The sequence below is a fragment of the Strigops habroptila genome, chromosome 9, assembly GCF_004027225.2.
Source record: "Strigops habroptila isolate Jane chromosome 9, bStrHab1.2.pri, whole genome shotgun sequence".
Taxonomy (NCBI): domain Eukaryota; kingdom Metazoa; phylum Chordata; class Aves; order Psittaciformes; family Psittacidae; genus Strigops; species Strigops habroptila.
This window is the reverse complement of record NC_044285.2, coordinates 15,719,605-15,743,821: the sequence shown is the minus strand read 5'-3', so window position 1 is coordinate 15,743,821 and position 24,217 is coordinate 15,719,605. Positions and strand designations below refer to the sequence as shown.

At 37.8% G+C, this 24,217-nt stretch overlaps 1 protein-coding gene across 1 annotated transcript in view; it reads left to right on the top strand.

Annotated features, from left to right (window-relative positions):
- The window catches only part of THSD4 (thrombospondin type 1 domain containing 4), a 278,723-nt gene that overhangs the window by 57,081 nt on the left and 197,425 nt on the right, over positions 1-24,217 (top strand). The window contains exon 6 of the mRNA XM_030497701.1: positions 7,731-7,833. Within this exon, the coding sequence (XP_030353561.1) occupies positions 7,731-7,833 (103 nt within the window). The remainder of the gene's footprint in view (positions 1-7,730; positions 7,834-24,217) is intronic.

Below are 24,217 nucleotides of genomic sequence, written 5' to 3'. Positions count from 1 at the left end.
CTTTCCTAAGCTTTCAGTCCTTCTGCTAGAACCATTCAGGTAGTCCTTCCTCCCACACAAAGGCCAGTCATTTGAATGGAATGCGTGCAATTGAATTTCCATTTAAATTGATGAGGCTTTCATACAGAAAACTCGTAAAGGATTATTTCCACGTACTGATGAAGCTGATAGAACAAAAGAGTAAAGTAGTGAAACCTACGTGACATAAAGACCACACCCCAAAAAGAATAGGCTGCTCCGAGAACAATGTTTTAAAAAAATGAAGTCAAATACTGCTGAAAAGCCTAAAGTAAATGTTTTATTGCATTAGTATAATTTTCTACAAACTACAAGGACTAGATATATCATCTTTGCTTGAAGTCTGTTGATTTCACTACAGTTACGTCAAGTGTGAGTTTGTGTCAGGGTTTTTCAAAGCTGATGTTGGTGGTGCCTTTCAAAAAGAGTTTTGAAGTGGCTGATTTTTCTAGTATAAAGCATGCTACTTGTATATTAAAATATCTTTAGTACATAAACCTTACATTTTCTGAGGAGTAGTATTAAAACATGCTCTATTTTTCAGATATATTTGAACAATGTAGACAGATGAGACACTGAATCTGCAGTAAGGCTGAAAGCTTCCATGTTAAGGCATTCTTCAGACTTTGAGCCAGGTTGTGTCAAATGGAAATAACTTTTCATTGATTTTCAATTAAATGAGGCAATAGTGTGCAGTTTAAGCACCTTGAGCATTATGTAGTGTTTCTAAAAATAGATATTTGAATGAAGGGATTCTTGTATTTTGTGGATTTTTTTAATATTTATATAGAAAAATGATACCACTGCTGAGACTGAGAACAGCTGTTGTGCAAAGTAGTTATGATTTCTGTTGCAAATGCCAAGCTTTTGATGCTTGATTGGGATCATGTAAAGAACATTCTGTGTGCACTCCAGTCTCAATACTGAAGTACTACTTTGCTCAGGGAACTGGGCACTAAAAGAAATTTGTGACAGTAAAATAGTAACTACATTTTGAAAAAACGGCTTTGGAATGAGTCGATAGTCATCTGGTCTTTTGCTGGATCAAAAAGAAGACTAGCAACAGTCAACTGGCTAGATCATTGGCAGGTGTGAACTGACATAGCTCTGACTTCCATAACACACTTGCATATCGCTTTACACCAGATGATAGTCTGTTCCAGCAAGGTCTGTTTTCAGTATTTGCCTTCCATGTTCTAATTTTTCAACTTAGATGCCTATTATTGTTTCTCAGATTGTTTTTTTGTTTGATTATTTGGTTTGGTTTCTTTGGAATAGCATTTGTAAAATCTTAGCAGTAAACAGAAATGAATGATTTCCTTGACACATTTTTGGTACTACTGAGGAACTGTTAATTTTCCTAGGATAGCTTTTTGGTGAGCCCCTCCTAAGCTTATAGTGCCAAATGTTTCCAGTCATGCACATTAGATCAGTGTAGATGCTTTGTGTGGGATGGGTGAGTGGCTAACATTTTATTAAAAACTAAAACCGGACTTGAATCTTTTACAAGTTGTTGAAAATCTTAAATAAAATAAGTTATTTCGATCTATTCACAAGGGTCTGTCAGTGAGAATTTAAAAAAAGCCACAAACCTGTAAAGTTAAGCAGAAATACTTCTTTTTCCATCTGTTGGGTTGATCTTTCTTTCCCATTATTAGACATACGGTGTTTTCAGCTGTAAAGTGTTATGGAAGGGAAAGCAGCAACAGACGCACTTGCCATGGTATGCACTAATGCCTTATTTGTTTGATACACTACAAAGTTAATAAAGATTAGGTTTGAGTAACACTTTAAAGACTTTTCTAGTTAAATTCAGAGGACTTTGTTAGTGCAAAGCTGAAATCATTAACTGAAAAAAGGGTTCTTAACTTCCAGATTGAGATGGTCGCAGTTCCCTTACCCATAGCAGTGGTAGCCAGTGCGTACCTCATGGAAGGCAGGCACCCCACTGTACAGCTCTGCCATGAACCATCTTCCTTGTTCCAAACACAATCTCGTTCCTAGCTGAATGGCCTGTGGGCAGAAATAGAATGATTTTGTATTGTGCACACCTTTAAGGTCTTTTCCATCTGTGATAGGCAGTCCCTTGAAAGCAGTGAGGGTAAAGAGAATGGCTGCAACCCTGTATTACTTGCTCCCTTAGACTCAGCATTGCTTCAGAATCTCTCTCTGGTTAGTAATGAAAGTTAGTAGTTTATGATGATTGTCATAACTAAGCTTAATCTCCATTGCAACAGACAGGTAGGTGTAAATTCATCGCTTGAGGCAGTGCTGAGATTTCAGCAATACAGGTGCTCATTCCCCATAAACTTGTCCAGATACCAATGCATTCACAGATGTTAATTTTTTTTCCATTTCCAAGCCAGACATTTATAGTGTACTGTCTGTGGTCATGGACTGTAACTAGAGCTGGCCAGCGCTGGTTTTACTGCAGAGCTGTCCTTCCTATTATTTTTAACATGTAGCGTTTTAAAGTTTCTTGCATATTTTTGTTTTTCAGAAGCACCAATTCCATTTGAATAAAAAATCTGCCCAATATTTTGTGCCACGGATATCTAGACACATTCAATGGACCTAATTTCTTTCTGTAGTTGGCAGACTATTGTCTTCATGTTTTGTTGCTATTTTTAAAAATTAGAACTATTAGGGGAATAAAAGTGTCTCCAGTAGTTTAAATTCTGGAGATCTTTCAGTGTGTTTTCAGCTAGACAAAAGTAGGTTGCTTTGATTCTAAGTAGCGCTGATAGGGGTGTGTATGGTTCTTGGCAAAGAGAAAAAACTTAGCAGAAAAATAAAAATTTGAAGGACCCAAGATTCTGCTTTTATATGTGGACACAGAACTGCCATAGGCTTCAGGAGGAACAAGGCATTGGCACTTCAGAGCAGAAGTTCACTGCAGACATGGGGGATTGTTGTATAAAGAATTGGAATATATATAGTACGCATATTGCAAGGACTTGCTGCTCTTAAGAGCATGTTCTGAAAATGAAAGAATCTTCAGATTACTGTTTCAGAAACAAGAATTTTAATTAATTTTCTTTGGAGATGTGTTTATCCTTTGGAATGTCAAAGGATTAATATGATTAGATAGAACCACTGCAGGAAATGGAAATCAGAGTACAACTAGTACAACTTGGACTTAATTTAATATATAGTATTGTACACACAGAAAATACTAATTGTGAATTATGCCTGAGTCTGAGGAATCCAGAATGACTATAGGGCCTCGCCAGTGACTGTAGGTCATAAAAATGAAACAGTGCCAGATATCTTAGTCAATGTTTTAATTGCCTTTAGAGGTGGTTTCAGGATTGAAATGGCCCATTTATGCATTTCCAGAAGTGCATTATCTCAGTGCAGCTTTAAAACAGCTTTGCTAATGGCAGGCTTGCATCCAGCGTGAGTGCACATCTGCTGGCAGACTGATAATTTTCTGGTGCTTTGCCAACACTTCATTAATTAACCAAAGTGTTGAAGATTGGTTAAAACCCTGTGCTTTTCAAATGTTGCCCAAAAGCTAAAAAGCAAGTAAGGTGGTTTCTTTGTTTTTACAGTCTTAGTTGTACTAGCAGCTCATTTTAAGAATGCTGTAATGGTACATGGCAAAGAGAAGTACTCTGTATTGCTGTCCCTTTGAATACTTTCATACTTGTGTATCTCAGATGAAACTGAGGCATAAATAAAGCTACTATTTCAGAAGTACAAAGTTTCTATCAACTGCAGACAGATGCATTTCAAGAAATTCAGCCTGAGGTCCAAAACCACAAAGGGATACTTCTAAAATGTTTTGTCATAAGCACTGCCTGCCTCATCAACACGGTGCTGTGCTGCTGCTGTTAATTTCACGTTCTGTAAGTACAGGAAGAAAAGTTGGCCAAGATGTCATGCTCATTGAAACAGCTGCATCAAAATGCAGCAGTGGAACCTCTGAAAGTATCTTACCTGGTGAGAAAATGTCCATCACTTTGAAGGTCCTGCATGCTTACTTTACAGCATTGGTTTTTCCAAGCAGCATGTTTTAATTAGGAGAGACATCATCTAAACCCATATAAGATTATGGATTCTAGATGCTGTTTCTAATATTATAGTACATAACTGAAAGAATAATAATTAAAAACCCCTGTCCCAGCACAGAGTATAGTTTTCTAGATAATTTATATCTGCCTTTACATGATGGGATCTGAGATTTATCTTCATAGATGCAATGTATATTATTTGCTGATCTGGCCTCCACAGACCTGGTTAAAAAAAGGAGATTTTGTTTCTATTCTTTTTTTTTATTACAAACATCCAAAGAGGCCATCCCGGTTTTTTATCAACCCCCCTATAAAAAACTTCAGGTAACTCCCTCAGTAATCCCAGAAGAAACTTAATTTTTTGAGGAAAAAAATTAATTCCAGATCTGTCATTAAAAAAACAATGGATAAAGTGAACATTCTGTTTTCAAAAAAACTTTTTTAAGTCCCTGCGAGGCAGCACAATCCTAATGCGCTCACGTCACGGAGCGGGAATCACACAGTAAGGCTAAATATTTTAGCAAAGTTAATTCCGAAAGCCTCTGGGAGATTTTGGAAAGAGATCCAGGTTGTTTAAATCCTAGTACTCTGGCTTAGCCACAGGAACATTCTTGATCTGTAAACATGCCAACATGCCTGCTTTTTAAAGCAAAATTGCTGTTTGCTTGGGAGAGGGCCAGGAAGAGTGTAGGGGTTTGCCATGGGCAGGCCCTCGGACAGAGTGTGAGCCAAGCACAGGTGGGACCTGCTGCATGTGGTGCTTTGGGACAGCCTGGCTTTGTCCTTAGTCAGCTCCCAGTATCTCCCAGTTGAGTGTGTGAGCTGGGAAGCAAATGATGAGGTACAACTGACAGACATTGTAAATATGAGCTTTCTTTGGTGGTGTCATCTTCTCACACCAGATGCTTATTGCTGTCTTTTAGGACTTTTATAGTCAAGCTATATGTGTTTGTGACAGAAACAGTAATTAAATGTAAGTGTAAAGATACGTTGTATGCTTAAGGAATACACAAGAAGAGAGGCCAAGAGAAAGTGCCTGGCACCCTTAGGTCTTCTGTAAAATGCTCAGGGATTTTATTTTCAGGGGGGCTGAGCAATAGGTGGCGTAAAACTGTCATTTCATTCAGCTATGCGTTAAGAATTTAGGTAGGGGTAATAAACTAATAAACAACTAATAAACTAATAAACAACTAGTTTATTAGTTGTTAACTATAACATAGAGCATAGTACAACTTTTTTAAGCCTTCATGATTCATAAACTGTAGTAAGTTTGACTAGTTGCACGTGGTAGGTAACTTTCATAAAACATTTAAAAAAGACGTTTAAAAATGAGTCTAATCTGTAGGTCACACTCTCCAATTTTTATTCAAAACTTTATTTTGTAGTTAAACTCTGATGAACGAAATAGAGGAAGGAAGACCAAGTTGGGCCTTTTAAAATAGCAGGGATGTTACTGAGTTAGCCTTTTCTTCTGATTTTGGCTTGATCCACACAATTTTTTGTGTATTTGTCAGCCCTTTGTCCTGCTTTAAAGCAATGGGGCCTCTGTCCTGTGGGTAACTTTCAGTAAGTTTAAAAACAGAAATTGTAGCTATATAAAAATGATCTTATAAGGGGCGGGTGTCACTATTTTTTGGCAACAGCAATGAATATTTTGATCTTTTTATTCATACATTGTCCGCAGTTGGTATGAACGGGGTGTACAGGAAATGGTTTATGAGCCAGAAATACTGGTACACAAGAGCATAAAGCTTAGAAAAGGAAAAACAAGAAACAACAAAACTTCACAATAGGCTGTCAGAAAATGTGTGCCAAAAAAAGAGGGAAAAGCGCTCCAAAAAGAAACCCTTCAGGCTGGGTTCTTTGTTGGTGCAAATTGATGTCATTCTGCTGTAAGTTTATGTGACCTTAATTTATGCCAGCTCAGGTTCCATCCCTTCACCTTAGGGATATGTGCTATAATTTGTTTCTATGAAAAATGTAAGCTTTCTGGCCATGGTTGGTTGTTGCAGTTGAATTTCCTTGCTGCATTGCTGTCACAGACGTAAGGATGTGTATTTCAGTTGTGGAAATATAGCTTTGCTTTCAGCATGTGGCACTGGAAAGACTTTTGGTGCCACCCTTTCAGTGGAGTTTGGTGGCTCATGGTCCTATTTTCAGGAAGCTGCTTTTGTTTGGTTGGGGTTTTTTTCTTTATTAGAGGTTTTGTTGAAGAAACAATATTTGCATGTACTTGGAGATCTCCAAAGGGTGGATGAACAAAGCACAGATGGCCGTTTGGCCAGAAACAGTGTTTATTCTAGAAGATTTGTTACTGTGATTCTAATAGAAGATAAAGTAGTCCATGAACCTTCCCCCAGACATGTCTTTGGTACAGTTTATAGCCCACTTGAAAACTCTTGACTTTAACATCTTGCTGATCCAGTTACAAACATCATCATATAGAGGTGCTGGATACAAAGCAGAGACCCCTCTGGGACCTCTGGTGTGCTGGCTTTCACTGCAAAGACAACCAATCTTTTTCCCTGTACAAATGTAAAAGAACTGACTTGCAGTTGCAACAAGAGCTGTTCTTACTGATCCTCTTGCTGTTCCCTTCAAAACCAGTTATTTAGCCATGCTGCTTTCATAGAATTTTGTCTCTAGATTTGCCTTGAAATCTGTCTCCTATAGAAAAAATACTCTGCTGTTCTAGTCCAATTCTTCAGGTGGTTTGTATTGTTCTTGAATAGTGTTTTTAATAGCCATTTTGATAATCTAAAGGCTACCTGAAAAAAATGCATCTGAGACCAAAGCTTGTCCAAGCATAGAAATTGTTCTAATTAACCCCCACCTTTTCTAGAAATCTTTCTCCCCTTCATGTGTGCCCATACACAGCGTAGTCTTTTGCTGTAACTGCTTTAGTGTGAGGATACAGGCAGAACAAAGTAATTAAGTATTTAACTTGTATTTACTTTTGGAATCTGCTTCACATCTAAACAAGGCTTGTCTGCCAAAGGCTTGTGTTGCAAGTGACTTAATAAAAGATGCTACTTCTATCTGTAAAACTTGCCCTCCCTCAATACACGTGTGTGTGCACATGCCTGTATACAGGAAGCTGTTTCCACTATTTAGCTTCAAGAACTCTTAAATTAGTATTTGGACGCACAAGTTAAAATACAAAGTAATGTTACAGCTGAACCCGTGACATGACTTTACTAACAGCATGTAGAAACAAAAAAGAAAAAGTGGTAATATGGTATTGAAGCATAGGATGAGAAGAAGCTGGTGTGGCCAGCTTTCAATAAATTACGGAAGCATGTATATTAAGTGTTTCAACTCTATTGAATCTGAGCCCAGAAAATTAATAATGAAAAATGTGAAGCCATTGTGGAAAGGAAATGATTTGGATCTCATTTATTGAATTTATCTTTAAATGTCATCTTTTTGCTGAGGAAAATGACAGCTGAATAAAAAATTGGCCTTTTTTTTTTTTTTTGGTACAACTCTTGCTTCTTGAACTCCACAAATTCTTTTTTTTTTTTTTTTTTGTACTTCTGATACTGTTACTTAAAAGCACACAGTTTGTTACCTGTTTTAATCTAATCTGGATTAGAATTTGGCAATGCCTTCATTAACTTTCTAGAGTAAATAAGTAAGAAAGCAGTAATAACATTGCTGTTGATTATAATGTGACTGGTTTTTTTATCTAAACAGATGTGTCCTGAAAGCAGCAGAAATATTAGAGAGGTGCAGTGTGCATCATACAATAACAAGCCATTTATGGGTCGATTTTATGAATGGGAACCTTTTGCAGAAGGTAAGGGAAGACAACTTGGTTTTGTATTATTATACAGATTGTGTTTTGGAAAGGCAAATGTGATTTTTACACAGTGGAAGCCATCATGCTTCAACTGTGTCTTCCTCATCTTGCTCTGTTCATCTGCTGCATTTATTCATGGGCAGACAAGTAGATAATCTCACATCAATATTGCTAGTATTTTACAGGAGTGAAAGCATGTAAATTCTACTTTGACTGGTATACCATTGGCTCCATATAGTGTTGCAACAGTATTTCAGCTACTACATGTTAACTGTCTTCTTTTTTTTTTAATGTATTTACTTTTAATGACAAAGGCTCAGTATGGCTCCATTTCAGTAAATGGAATTAGTTTTTTTTTAAGCCAGGGTAGCATGTGACTGATGGTCCTTATGCATTCATTTCAGGACTGTCTGGCTGTCTGATTTGTATTTTCTAATGTATGTTTGACAGTTGGGATGGGGACTATGGGAGGGATAGCTGTGCTATGGACTTCCCCTGCTGCATGTTGAGCTGGTTGTCCTGGAACACATAGCAGCAGCAGCACTAGTAGTGGTCTGCCACCCCTGTAAAGTCCTAACCCTTGGAGGATAAAATCTCAGTTGGGGGTCATAACCTTTCTCCAGAAACATGTTTTGTTAATAGTTATTTATTTTGTTTTCTTTCTGTAAACAAGAGCTGGGCCCAACTCAGCTGAGATTCATAATTATTTATGAGGTAAATAATCTCCAAATATGTCTCTAGATTCAGAGGAATTTAGTTCATGTCTTATTTTTTAAATTCATGTTTTTTGAAAGTTGTTTTCCACAAAACTTCAAAGACAAAAAGGATTTACACATAAAGAAATACATATACGTAGCTATCTTTGTTATTCTGAGGCCATTCGATCACTTGGTGTGAATCACTAGTAGAAGATTACAATGATGTCTTCGTTACCTATAGTCTTGTGTACCAACAGGCTGTGTGTGCTCTTTACCACATCATGTGCAATGTCTCCCCTCCAAATGGAGGCACAGTCTCACCTTAATTTTAAAATGCAGGATATAGGATATCATTTCTAGATTTAAGAACAAAGTAGAAGGAGGAGAATTTACCTGTATTTTTTTAAGTGTCTCTTGAATATGGCTTTTGTTGCCTTCTGTGTAAGTAGCTACATATAAAACAATGCCACACAATTAAATAGAAATAATACAATATGCCATGGCTTTTAATGTATTATGGTCAATGTTTGCAGGGATTTCTCTTTGCTGGAAGACTTCAGTACAGATAAAGCCTTCTGTGTGCTATGGTTTATCTTTATTGCAGTGCCTTGCCCCTGTATGTCCTAAAATAGACATCGCGGCAAGATTTACACGATTGCATGTACCTGTGGTGTCAGTGGTCTGCTCTGGGGCAATTAGTGCTCTGTGTATGTTTTACTTTCCTTCAGTCTTTAAAACTCATTGGGCTAAGTTACTTTCTCAGCTCCAAAAGGGAGGCAGAATAAGAGATTTGGAAAATGAACAGGAAAGTTTCTTTCATGATGGAGGGATACCTCCTGGTTCTTATATTTTTATTGCCCCTCCCTTCATCCTAATAGATTTAGAAGGAGAAAAGGGTCATAGCTACTGGTAACTTTTTTGCTATTAATAAACTGAGGTGTAGTATAGAGCCTGATACTAAGTTTTGAATGGAAAGCAGTAAAAAGCTCATGTGTGTAGGGCTGTATCCCTTTTCAAACTGCTATTGACAAGACACAGCCAACTCTGAGCCAGCTCAGCCCACGTCCATCTCCTTGCTTCATACACAGCAGCTTTGACTCACTCTACCCTGTGCCAGCAAAGATGACTCAGGGGATCTAAAACATGCCACAGTCATTTCTTTTTTCCCCTCCCCTGCGTAGCGCAGCTTGTTCCTAATGTTTATGTTGGATCAATAAGGGCAGCTAAACCATAATTTACAGCCCTGTCTTGATGCTGAGTTAAGTGTAATTATGATTATTTTTTAAAAATACACATATTTTTATTTCTCCCTCATTCAGATTGGTGCAGCTGCATTTCTAACCCCTGTTTTATCTGCTACTGCTCCAACACAAACTTTTGTCTTTATTAAAAAGGCTGATTAAAGGGACTATAAACCTTACGAATTTAGGGTATTTAATGAAAAACCTCTAGTTTGTGTTGGAGAATCAATAGCACGTAATAACTTTAAGGGTGGGATTCAAGAGGAAAGATCCATTTGTGACAGAGGGAAAGCATCACAGTGACATGACCATAAAACCTCTAAGGAAGTTTAAAGCTGCAGAATCAATGTTTTAATCATTCTGATGATAGAAACTGTTTAATTTGAACTCTTTATTTTGGCTAACTTTTTTTTTTCAATTGTGGTGAAAAACTCATAACTTAAAGTGTTTGATATTTTAATGGCTGTGTGAAAAGAACCTCCTGAAAGAAGAAAAGCTATTGATTCATTGAAACGGATAAGTCAGTGGGAGTCCCTCTTAGTGAAGAATAGCTGCATATTTTGACAGGAGGGAGATAACTGCAGGGTTAACCTGTATAAGGTTAAAGAAGAAATAAAATCCTCTCCAGGAATATCTCTGTCTGGTAGAGGATCATCTTCAGGAGGGTACCTGGATACTCTTGTGCATCCAAAATACATTGTAAAATACAGTATTCTCGATTCGACAATTGCAGAAAATCCTGCTCAACTGCAGACCCTCTTGCCTTGAGTTCTCTCTGATAACGACAGCCGGGCTTTTGTGATAGCCAGTATTTTATACTGCAGTCCTAGCCATGGGTTTCTGTTTGAGCCAGGCAGGCAGGCATAGGAGCAGTACATGTACCAAGAGCTCTGCTCTCTTTAGATGCAGAGTGCTGCAGGGATCTTCAGCTTTCCCGGCCTGTGCTGGCCTTGCGGGGTAACCAGCAAGGGCAGCCACCAGCAGGACTGCCTCTGCCTGCTTCCTAACTGGGAGAGGACTTTGAAGTCTAGGCAGAGACGTGATTCCATCTCCAGTGTGTAAAACTTAAAATCGCTGAAAACGTAGTCTCTGGGGACTTGGCTTTTTCCTTTCTTTTAAACATAGCAATTTAAAAGCACAATAATACTGTAAGGTTTGAGCACTTTCTCCTGAGAGACCATTTAACTTTCTTAAAAAAAAGAAAAAAAAAAAGAGAGATATGAAAGAGGTTTTGGCAAATCAGAGCCTAGTGCATTGAAAATCAAGTGTGATTTGCCCTTAAAAGATACTGAGGATTTGCCCCCTTCTCTCATATTAAAAGAAATGCAAAATTTTCATGGAAATGATTGTTTTTCTTTTTTCAAAATTTTAATTTGTTATTTTAGAGCAAAATTTTAGTGAGGATTTTTCTAAAATGCAGACTCGACCGAACCTTTCCTCCAGATGACATTTTTGTTTGCTCTTTGTTGAAAACCGGTTCTAGTTTCAGTGCTCCCCTTTCAGGTAAATGTGCTTGTCTGCACGGCAGCATGCTGATTCCTGCATCGCATTGACAGTGGGAATTCCTGCTGTTTCAAACGTATGAGTTATTTGACTTGTGTTAGTGCTCACTGGATGCTAACAAGGGTAATAATAGGAATGAGACGTGGCCAAAGGATCGTCATGGTGGTGACTTGCAGATGATTTAGTTCCACTTGGTAGAGTTGAGATGTCTTTGGCTTAAAATACTGTATCAAGCCAGACGAGTTTCTAGGAACAGAGCCATATTCAGATCTTGAAAGCTGTTTAAATAGTTTGTTGCTGGCAGAGAGTGTCTGGAACCTGATGGCCTCGGAGAAGCTGCTGCTCGCTGCTGTTAGCAGTGGCTGGCCTTGTGGGCATGGCCTTTCACCTGGGCAGGACCTGCAGGGTCAGGGTGAACTCTGGCAGCAAGAGGGATTTCTGGAAGGCCTGGCAGAGTTCATCCAGTTCCTTCTGTTTGCCAGCCCTGGCTTCCTCTTGCAACTTCGCTTTGTTTTTCTATGTGATTGCTGAGAGACAGAAGTTGTGTGGAGCCTGTACACCACATTGCTCTTTGGAGCAGGGTTTGAGGCAGGCTGAGTTTCAAGTGGGATAAAAATTCTTGTAGCTGAAAGCTGAAAGCAGCAGTAGCATATATGAAATGGCACAAATGTCACTGCTGCATTTTCTGTGTGTGTGGGGAAAAATGGGTCCCCAGTCTCCCAATGCCATTGTTGCCAAACCTAACTACTGATGAGCACCATAATGAGTGATTCAAAATCAGCTGGAGTGAGAGAGACTGATGGGTGCTGGGTGTCAGCTCCCAGTCTTGTGGCAGGGCGATTGGGCAATCCACCTGGCTTTTGTTTACTTCTGGTGTACCAGAATCCAAACTTTGAATGGATGGAAGGATATTTGCTCTGCATGTTTTTCACATTGGACTTCATGGTACTCTTTTTCTCTAAAGTGACTTTAATGTCAGCACTTCATCCTGAAGCCTGCGTTACGTTCACAGGAGAGCTCACTGTAGAGGTAGACCTGTGCCTGCAATAAAATCCTTTCTGAGTTTACTTTTATTTTAAAATACCTTCGAAGTAACCTGACTTTTAGCTGTAGATGTCTCCCAGTTACAGCTGTGAAAAATATAAGTGCTGGAGAAAATGAAATGTATGACTTTCACAGGTGCCTAGCAAATATTGCAACCGCAGTACCTAATGTTAGGTAAGAGGCATTTATGATTTAGACTGAATTAACTTTTGGTTTTAGGATGGAGACTAATTCATGACTGCTGTGGTTTATTTGCTCATGTTTTTGTTGCTGGATTTGTAACAGTAGATTTCACTCATTTTGAATGACAAAATAGCTTCTCGTAACAGATCAACGGTGGCCCAACTTGTGATGCTAATTTGCTAAGAAACTTCTCCAGTCTGCTGATAATTGATGACACTGAAGACACTGAATGAGCTCTGATTAATATGATTTAAGTAATTATAAAATGGAAGAAAAGCCTAATTGATCTTTTAAAAATCTTAGTGGGGTACTCGGAGGTACATGTAGCATTAAGCACTAGAATTCTTGAAGTTGTTTCAGGGTTGGGAGATTTTTGCTCATTTGCTTAGGCTTTGTACAGACAGGGGTATATAGGCTTGTGAGGAACCATTTATTCAGTTCTAAAGTCTCATCAAGAAGATGTTTTTTGTAGTATTTTCCATTCAGTTGATGAGCAGAAATCATCCACCAGAACTAGTAAACCGCAGGACATCCCTTTCTGGGAGTGTTTGGAAGTCTGAATATAAATGAATATAAAAATTCTGACAAGCAACATTTATCTTGTCATATTTCTAGATATTGCTTCTAACTTTATTACATGTGGCTATGTGTATACAGCTACCAAATATGCACAGATAATTTAAAAATAAGTTTTGGGCTAGATATAAATGCAGCCCATTGGATGTAATGTTGCAAATGAATGAATATTCTTGGCCAGCCTTGAAGATACTATACTTGTTTTCAGTGGTTTAGTGTGTTGGTTTTAATTTTGTTAGAATTGTGACATATGTTATTAGTGCATTGTCTCCATTGTTGGATTTCATCACATCTTAATATAAAACTGTTCTAGACATTGTAAAGTCTGATAAATGCAGAGAAACATAACATTTGTCATCTTTTTAGGTTAACTGAAAGTAGAACTTCAGTTTAGAGTAATTAGAGAATTCATCCTTGCGTAAGATTAGTAAGGTAGGCCCTGGTATATGTCTCCTGAATGCCTGTGATTTTTTGGCTTGAGGAGTGCTGTCCTTGAGAAGCAAAGGTAACATATGAGCGCTTGGCCTTTCCTGATTTGAAACTGCCAGTTCCTTGTGGCTAAGGATATGCTGTGCTGAACTGGTACTCTCTTAGCTTTGTGTTCAATACTTTGACAACCTAATTTTTTCACCCAAAAGACAAGAAATCTTACTGGTTTATTTATATTTTCCCTTAGTAAGTTCTAGTTAGTGAGCATACAGATGTTTGAGTATATACATAGTATCAAAAATAATCCAGCTGTGCTGCAGTTCATCCAGCTGCAAGGTATTATATTCAACGAGCAGCTGCTTGAAGTCTTCATTTCTCATCTCCATACGCTAGACTTCTCTGCCTTTTTCTTTTTTTTTCTTTCTTTACTTTTGCCTCCAGTTGTTAGAAATCTTCGTGATTCCTTTTATTCCATTTTGTGGCAAGTTGTTCTTGAAGCTTGTACTTTAATTACATGCATTGTATTCTCTATGACTATTTCTTCTTGTTGTTCCTATTTTATGTGAAGTACTGTAGCCAGGTTCATCAAAGAGGCAACAGACAGGGTTTTGGGAGGTTTGAAATGTAATATGTAGATGGTGTTTGTATTGTTGATTAGCTACACCTCAAATAGTGCACACTTCTCTAAGGATAGGCAATAACACAATGTAGGCAATAACAGACTTTAGGTAATAACAGAATTGGCATTCTTATATTTCATCACAAAAAACCAAGGAGATTATTGCCCCTTGGTTTTTTTTCTTAAACCATTTGTAATACGTGTGTAGGAAAAAAAATTGTGTCTAGGAGTTGGTCTTAGTTCCTTCCTGCAAACCAAAAGTCTACGCCTATCAATTAAAATGAGTGTTAAACAACTATGTTGATATACTTCCTTTCTACATGCTGTTCACATGTACATTTCACATGCACTTTTCCTCAGGGTTATGCTCTAGCATAATTTGAATTTAGGAAATAAATTTGGAAAAATCTAGTGAAAACTTAGTTCTGTTTTGTACATTATGAGAATTGATGGCTTCATTTCTTCAACCACTGCATGAACTGACACATGAAACATTCCGCAGTTTGCTTTTCTTGCCTTGTTCTCTTATCTGTTGAGCTGCCTTTAAGTTGGATCAGTCTTAATCTCTAGCTGTTTCAGGAACAGTAAACCAGTAGCAGATCAGTATAAGACAAGACATCCTAAAGCATATACCTGAAATTACTGACAGGAGCTTAAGGCATACAGTAGTAGCAGTACATACTATAGGCATACAGTTCTTCTGGAATTCTAATGGAATTTGAGCTCTAATTTCCTTTAGAGTCATTTGAAGTTCTATCTGAGGCAGTGAAGTTTTCATTTTTTACACATTACTGAAAATTCTGTTTCATTTTGAACCGATATTTCTTTGAAATGTTGCTTACCTATGAGACTAAAATTTATTCAAATGCATTAGAAGTTCATTTATACTATGTCCCTTACTCCCCCTTTATTTATTCCTGATTTGTGAATGAATCACGAGAGAAAGCAGATGGAAGTTTGCAAAGCTTTAAAAGTATGGCTGTGCTAAAGTATCTGAGGCATTTCTTTGACTTCATCAAGAAATCTGCTTCCTGAACATCTGCTGTGTCGAGCTTGACCTGGAAATTGTAAATATCCTGTGTATTACTGAAATATGTAACTACTTCTATAGAAAGCTATAATAAGAAAATATGCTTAGATACATATATATGGAAAACTAATGCTTCTACATGGCATCTTACCTTCTAATAGTTATTCTTCACATATAATTTTATTAATGCACGTGTTTTGATTTGTATTTGTAAGAAGCTTAGTGATACCAGAGCCTGGCTTTTACCTGGGATCCTGTGGTTTGTTACAATTCGAATAATAATGCATACGTATTTTTAACTGTACTATTTTAAGCAGGGACCATACTCTGATTTATGAAGTCAACCTTTTCCTTGTCGTAGGTCACATGCACTGCATGTTGTAATGTTTCTAGTTCATTGTGCATACCTCAATTTCCTCACTTTTCTACTTGCTATTTGGAGGGGAAAATGGATTAAGAGGGATGAGAGCAAGAAGATTTTGATGATTATAGATGTACGTTTGGATGAGCCTCAAGAATTGGAAAGGGTTGTTAGTGCCTTTGGGAAAATGGGAGATCTTCCATTGAATGTTATCATTCAGTACACTCCAAAGTATAAACAGAATGTATTTTTAAGAAGACAGGAAAGTCAGAGAAAGGAGATGAGCTGATAAGCCATACCTCTTCTAATCTTACAGGGTTTAGACAAATTTAGCCTTGCTTTGCTGTAGAAGAGACATTGTCTTCTCTATCCAGGTGACCAATATTTACTGCTTTATTTTAGAGTATCTGGCCTGCCTAGTTGCATTAATTGCAAGTTGGATAAATCTCAGGAAGAATTATTCCCTCATTTCAAAGCACACTTCTTAATTCCTTTGGTGGGAGTAGAAAGTTAAGGACAGATGTTGTGGCTTTCAGACTCAGATATAGAAAGAAAATTGTATCCAGATTGTGTGGTAATGAAGATCGTTAGGCTAGAATAGAATGTCAAAGGAAGATTTGATTTTTGCAAAGCACGTGTGGAAGTGAGTGCTATAGATCCTTTTAAGCCGCCTTTGGTAAAATTTGCCTTGACTCCCTTTGCTACCAAGAGGAAGTCCTCATGGGTTCAGATCAGTATTCATGCCTGCAGGATCAAAAAATTACCTGATAGTCTCTGAGAAATGCCATGCAAATGCATACACTCATAAATTGAACTGGAAGAAAAGAAATTCCACTGTAATATTCACTAATATTACTTATTCTTCTGAAAATGAGTAAACAACATCTTTGTTGAATTTCTGCAGTAGATTTTTACCTGTTCGTGACAAGTCTTTGTCACGCAGATCTGCATAACCATTTCTTGTAATATAATGCACTAGAATGGGGGAAGACATAGGACTTGCAGTGTTTTGCAGGTGTGTACTTCTTGCAAAAACCCCAGTGTCTCCCAGATCCATGAAATAGTCCGGAGAATAAAGTAGAGCCGCAAAGTTGAGACTGTGTAATCATCTTAACCTGTTAATATATTAACTTTGGGGAATGTTGAATAAACAGGGCAACAATTAAACAAAGGACTATCACCATGTGTTCCATCTTTGTTTTTAAATGAATGAAATATTTATTCAACACATTTCTTGTACTATTTTCAAAATCAAGTATGTATTCTTGATTTTAAACACTTGTGCGCAGTGTGGGTTGGTTAACTTACAAGGCAAAAACTGAAAAATGCCTGGTGAATATTCTTTTCATGTTTAAAAGGAAGTGAACAACTGAGACATAAGGAGAAAATATATGAAGCGAGTTTGGTAAGTGAGGCAGAAAAGAAGCTTCCTATTGAAAAATATGTATGAAGCTATCTTAGATTTTTAAAATTACTATATTTGCCTCATTTTATGTGTGGAAATAGCTTTTGTTGATTCAATTATGCATTTTAAAAGGTTTTAAATAGTTTCAAAATATTTTCCATGTGTTTGATTTTAAAAAAGCTTTCACATTTATCTACTGCAGTCAACAGTGATTTCCTAATGTGGTGCTGTGTGTGTAGCAGGCTGCAGAGCTACCAGTCAGGTTGCTGCTGAAAAGAGGCAATATAAATATGGCTTTTTATAGGTCCTAAAGGTCCAAGAATTGTTGAGGTTAGTAGGAATTTTTCTTATTCACTTCAGTGGCTTTTGGATGAGGTAATTTAGAAGAAAATTCACCATATAACTAAAAAAGTGAACAGAACCGAGGTCTGATCCTGCAAGACTTTGTTGCAGGTTGATAATATCCAGATTTCTGTGTATTCAGAGAATTGGTATGTACCTAATTCTGTGGAGGCTCAGGACCTCACTAGAAGTTTTCACAGATTCTTTGAAAAAAGATGACCCAGTTGAAAGAGTCCACAGGTAGTTCCTACTCTGTTGAAAGGTTCAAAGAGCTTTGGCTGAGGCTTGACCTTGGTCTGTTGTGTGAGTGTACAGGCAGGGACTCAGAAAGCAGTGACACATAAATGCAGGATTCAGAATTTTATTCCGTTCTGTGAAGAATTACAGGTACACAAAGAAGCAGTTTTAGGACCGTCTCGAGACCAAATTACTTCCTCCTTCATCCCTCCCCAAAATGTCACTGTCTTTTGTTCTACTGTATGTGTTCCTGAGCAATTAAAATTGTGACTGTTAAATGAAATACTTACTCTACTGTTGAACCTTTTAACACTTTTCCTAAAAAGAAAAAAGAAAATAAACAAGTCAAAATGTATTCCTAGTTCAAAAAACTCCAAACACTGAGGTAATTCTTGGAGAAACAAACTATAAAAGGGGTCCTAGTAAATGCAGACTCTTTCCCATCTACTCTGGGAGACTGATTTCTTTCAAGTATTTTTCACTATGTTGAAAGAATTGCACATTAAGATATTTTTCATTTATGTTTTTTTCATTTTGAGCCTCATGCAAAAGGAAAGATAACATTAACTTCAGATGTGAATATAAACATTTACGTTCACAGCTTCTATTAATGTACTCAGAAATTGCTTGTGCATGTTCTCAGTAGTAGAACTTGCGCTTTCACTTTCTGGAATATTTAGGTGCAAAATTCAATTTTCTAACGTAATCTCTATGGCATTGTGCAGATTTTAGAAATTAACACCTACGTGTACTGAAAAGGCAGATGCACAAGTTCTGGTTCAAGTAACGTTTGTGGACTTTATCTGATGAGCTTTATAAAGGTTGAGCTTTACCTCATCAGCTCCAAAACTGAGGTCTGGGTTAGTCTACAAGTGTGACCAGAAGCTTTGATCAGAATTATCAATAGTGTGGTGTAAGTTCACAAGTCCACAAGTTGTGGCTAGCTGAAAAGTTTCAGAAGCTTGCTCAAGTACAGAAGATGTTAGGTTTCAGATCTGGTGAGTCTTCTACTGCTGTGTTTTAATAGTCGGTTGCTTATTAGTGATTGACATTTAAGCATGGTGCAGGGCACTTAAAGCATAGGCAATTTTTTTCCCAAACTAGGAAATCCCAGCTGCCTCAGGTGAGGCCATAATTACAGGCTTACCAGTTTACAGGGATGCTTGGGTCACTGCTGGAGGGCCTGTCCAGTGTCTGCCTCTGAGCCACAGTAGTGGGAAAGTTTAAGACATGCTTGTGAATTACTGCTGCTTAACACAAGTACATCCCCAAAACCATAATATCCATACTTTTAGCCTGTCGTGAGCACAAGGTAAAAGTCATTTGCTTAAGCTTCTCCTATTCTGAGAAAACATCTTTCTGTAGGATAGGAGTGAGAAGGCTTCATCTTTTCTTTTGTAGTATAAGATGAAAACCTGCAAGGTTAGTGCCTGTGGCTGAAGCTGAGTACTGAGACGTGCCAAGCTCATTCTTAGTCTGGAGTCACTGTGCAGGACTTTAAGAGTGGAGGAGGGATGGGAGGTTGTAAGATAAACTGCTACAGAGAGTTCATAAGGATCAAGCATTATAGCCTGTTTTTTAATGTGGCGTTCCTTTAAAAACCCTCAGATTGACAATTTCCAACTTCATCTCCCAGTATTTCAAAGGAGCACAGTTTACAACTCTCACTCATGTAACTGTTTGCTAGAAAAATGAGGTTACTTATTAAAACGAATGTGGGTGCCTGTGCTGCACATTATTATTTAAATATAGGCATTCTGGTGTTTCTGGTATATTCTATTAATGTTTTGAATGGAGGTTTTTGGAAGTGCTGAGTGTTATGAAGGGGATTAAAAAGATTTTACCAATTTAGCCAGCATAAGTAGTTGGACTGGCATTTATATACGGTTGGTGCTCCTTCTTGTTATAATGAATTACTATTTTCAAAGCAAGGAAACTCTTACCCACTATGAAAGAAAAGCTTATAATATGGATGAACATCAGAAGAAAGAGATTCCCAGTGGTAGTATATAAAATGAAAAGCAGAACTGGCTTCTATTGTGCTCTGTTTCCATTAAACATCTTGGAAGTTTTATAAGCATGGCGCATAATAAATATCTAAGTCACAGTTTGAGGTCTTTTACAAAGGAGAGACAATTCTTGCTAATATTTTTTTGGATCAGTTCTCCCTCTTACACCCAGATAGATACAAATCTCTGGCATTTGTCCACGCTGTCAACTTGTGAATTTGTTAATTTGCTTTCCATACTGCATTGTATAACTCTGAATTTAAATCCAAACACCACAAATGCAAAATTAAGTTTGAAAGAGCCAGAGAAACTGGGCATTAAATTTGCTCATATATCTACAAAAAGAGAAGATCTGCTGCTGAATAATTTTGGTCAGAGGCCTAAAAATACTCAGGTGCAACTCGCTATGGTTGGCTTTGCTGAAATAGTACAGTGATCTCTCTGGAGAGAGATCACAAAGAGCTAACTGTTTGGATCCATTACACCACTGAGGTGGACATCAAGCATAAAACCAGAAACAGACCTCAAAAAGTTGAGCCTAATCTATTTTTTTTTTTTTTTTCCCCCAAATATAATAATAGGAGTCTGGTGACATCATCAGATCTGAAAAATAATACAGACTTTTATGGTATTTTTTTTCATTACTCCAATATAAATGTAACCCAGTGTATGTAAAATGCATTATAGCAAATCCGCAAGCAACTTCCTTCATTGTAACAAATACTGTATCTCATTAGAGCAAAACAAACCCCCAGTTATGTTGCAGAACATCTGCTTAATAATTTCAAGTTCCTCCAACAATGCTGCCAAAACAGCTGAAAAGTCAACATCTAGTCCATGTCTTTGATCAACTAAAGTAATAAAATTATAAATACTGCACCGAATGCAGATCTGGTGAAAGGCAGAGCAGGGCTATTCGCCCTGTGCTCAGATAGCTATGACTGAGGGTGATGTGGCTTAAGGCATTGAAACTGGTGTTCTGAGGGAGGGGGTGATTGGGAAGCAGAACTAGATTTCTGCCTTTGCAGAGATTTTCTAATCTGCAGTCTAACAGTGAGGAAGTTAAACTTCCAATGTCCAGATCCTGACTCTAAAATTCAGTTTAAAATGCCCTTTTTATCTAACATGGGCTTTCTGTAATGTGTGTGAGGTGCTTTCACATTACTGACACGAGCTAAAGCATCTGTAAACAAACAACAGGTCAATGTTTACGTAAAATTTAGTGTGAGTTGTCATGATACCTACTATTTGCCTGCTTTGTTACTCTGTCAGTTTCTGCTCTGTATGTCTTAGGAACAGGCTGTGTGTTGCAGTGTTTACATTTTGATTACTTATTTTAATTCCAAGTGTGAACAAAACCTGAAAACGGGAGAATTTTCCAGGAACACGGAATTTTTTTAAAGTATCAAATTGTTGAAGCATTGTAGAAACTTAAAAATAAATGTATGATTGCAGTAGTATTAGCATTACTTTATTTTCTTTTTAATTTCAGTAAAATAGAATGTTTCAGCATTGAAATGAAACAAGGAAGTGGAAATGATTTTGACTTCCCTCTGTCCATTTTCAGCAAACCCGACATATTTGGAGGGAAGATTTCAGTTTTCATGGAATTTAATGTTTGGAAACAATGGGAAAAATGTCAGTTGAATGAGTCCACTGCATTTGTCACCAGGTTGAGAAATGCACTGAAAATTTAATACATAAAACATGTTAAGTGCAGGTGCTGAAATTACAGTTTCTCTGTGAAAATATTGTTGTCCAAGAGCCTAGTGAAGACTTGTTCCTTCCTTGAATAACAATGTATTATACCTTAGCATTGTGTGACAGTGACCAGTGCCTTCTGTTTGTATGTTTTTGTTGTTTTTTGTGGTAGTATTTTGATTCTAGGTTTTTTAAGGTCTAGTCAGTCACACCTTGAACTTGCTTTCAAAAAAATGCAGAATTTTAACCCTGAAGAATCTGAATCATCATCAAAATGCCTCCCCCCCAATACAACACACTGTAAAAGCTTCTCACATTCAGAAAGGCAAGCAGCAATGTTGGATTGACCAGACAGTGAGGGAGCACTGCAAGGAACTTCATCTGGCAGAGCTCCCCAGTGAGGCATAATAAAGGGCCGAACAGATAGGCTCTGTCTGATTTAACAGTGAGGCCGTAATGCACGCCTGACCCAGCTCTTTGCCCAGGGCTTTGCTGAAGGTAACTGCTCACTGCGGTGGGACAGCAGAAGTTAACCATGTGTGCTGGCTGGCTGCTCAAATGCTGCTGCTGTTAGCTGCCTGCCGTAGTCACTAACGCAGCCAGGAAGTTTTCTGCTCTGATTCAATACAGGTAGTTTGAACCTCTCAACATTCAGTGGGGACCAGTGGCAGCTTGAGGAGCTGGGGCCCACATCTGCCCCTTGTGTGGCTGTGGGACCAGTGTCTGGGAGCAGCAGGCCAAGAACCTGGGTAGTATCCTCTCCAGCTGCTGCTGCTGCATTACCCACGGTGTCTGAGCCCTTCTGCAATGTTTAAACCGGCTTTTGTGGATTGTTATCAGTGCTCTTGCTTACAGGGCAAAATAGTTACCTGGTTATTATCTGTGCCACTTGCACTTTATGAAACCTGAATGAATTCAGTTTCTTCTGCTTTTCCATATGTTGATAATGCATAATTGCTTTAGCTCATCAAAAATGAGAAATAGTAATTGATAAGGAATTAAGAAAAATCCTTGAAAGAACTGTTATGCTTTTCTGGATTGTAATTTTCCCTCTTACCTCTCAATATCCATTACTGTAATGAAAGAAAGATGCACTCTGAAGTGAGTTGACATTTTAATATTGGAAGGTTGAAGATAGTCTTTAAACTGCTTCAGAGTTGTATAAAAGTAATAAAAAAGGTTTTTTACTAAGGTAATTTGGGAGGTATATTAACAAACTGTGGGATAGGGCATTCTGCTCTACTTGTAAAGCACTAGATTCCCTGCAAGATACCAGTGTTATTAGCACTGTGAGACTGGAAAATGTTGATGGCAGGATTAAGTGATTACGCCTGGACCCTTGGAGGCTATGATAGCCATAAATCTTTGAATTTGAGGTTAAGAAGTGCTGGAATAAAAATTACTATTTGGAACATTACCATTGAATTAATTGTAATTTGCAACTTTTGCTGTGCCACAGAAAGAGAAAAGAAAGAACAGTAAGAATCAAAAGGGGTTTTTCTTCTTATGCTCTTAGCATAGAGGATAGAGGGATTTCTGGGGCTTGAGGGGGTCTTTTTCATGTGGTTCTGTAGGTGAGTTTTCTTTTGGTCAGAAGCAGCTCAGGCCAAGATTAAAAAACGTTTCAGTACCAGAGTGACAGACACTATATAGACAGTACTTACTATATTCCTGAACTTCAGTCATTTCCAAGAGATACATGGAAACATGGCCAAGTCATTTGAAAAGAAGAGAAGCCCAATTCTGAACTGATTAAATGGGCACTGCAAGAACAGAAAACAAGCCACTAGTTTATTTGGAGCTGTTGGATGCATTTCAGTTGAGGTTCCTTTTTAACTACCATCATCTTCCAACACACTTGTACAATAATGTGGAGAGGAATTTGGTGTGTTGTTTGGCATAGTTTCTCTTTTCCTCAAAAGCAATTTACAATGGCATTGTCAGGTCAGCTCCACCAATTCCTTAGCAGTATTTCCTGGTGTGTTTGCACAGATTTCCCCCATTTAAATGCTGCACTTGTAACACCTGTAATTTTAGACGTTGGAAAACATGCTTTGCTTTGTTGGGTGCCCAGAAAGTCTTCCATCAATGAAATGGCCCTCAGTTTATTGAGGCAGTGCTCTCTTTCAAAACCAGTTTCAGCAAGAAAAGCTTTTGAACTGAATTGCGTCAGAAATTCGAGTTTACGCTGAAGTAAACATGTCAGTTTATTCTTGGTTGTTCCAGTCTTTACATCGTAGTTAATAATGCTAATGTTACAGTTAATGGTATAATGTATTATTCAGTCTGGGTAAACTGTATTGATTAATGATAATGCATAAGGAAGAAAAATCCTTAATTTTCCATTAATAGCTTGTTACAGCAGAACCTCAGCTGGTTCTACATTGTTTTAACAGTGATGGTGCAATAGCAGTTTCTGCCAGTTGAGGGTCTGCCCCATGATCTTTAATTTTACTATAAGAAGATACACAAGGACTGCTCTAAGGGCGGGTTTGAAAAGTACAGCTGGATCTGAGAGTTTAATGGTCCAGAGCAGTCCAAGAAAATTCCTTTTGTTGTAGATATTGTTCCAGAAACTGTCACTGGAAGGCAAAAACCCCAGCTGTTTTCTTATCCCTCACTTTTTATACAGCATAGTTAGATCTGCCATCTACAAACAGACTGGCAAGTTCAGTGTGGTGTAAGTGGTGGCATATGATTCCGCAAAGTGACTGTTTTCCAGCCACTATTGGCTATGAGAGTTAAAAGCAGGTCAGAAGAGGAGCATGGTTTTTGCATCCTTTCCCTCCTTAGGTCAGTCATAGCATGTTTGAGAAAATGATCTGCTGCGTAAGCTATTGCTACACAGCAGTTGTTGCTTGCCACAGAAGCAGTTGTTACCATGGAGTTCAAAGAGCACGTAAGAGAATAAGATTTCCAGGGCTCGTCCATTAATCAAATCTGAATTACAGCAGTAAATGCATAGATAAAACACTAGTTTTATCTCCATGAACATACAGAAAG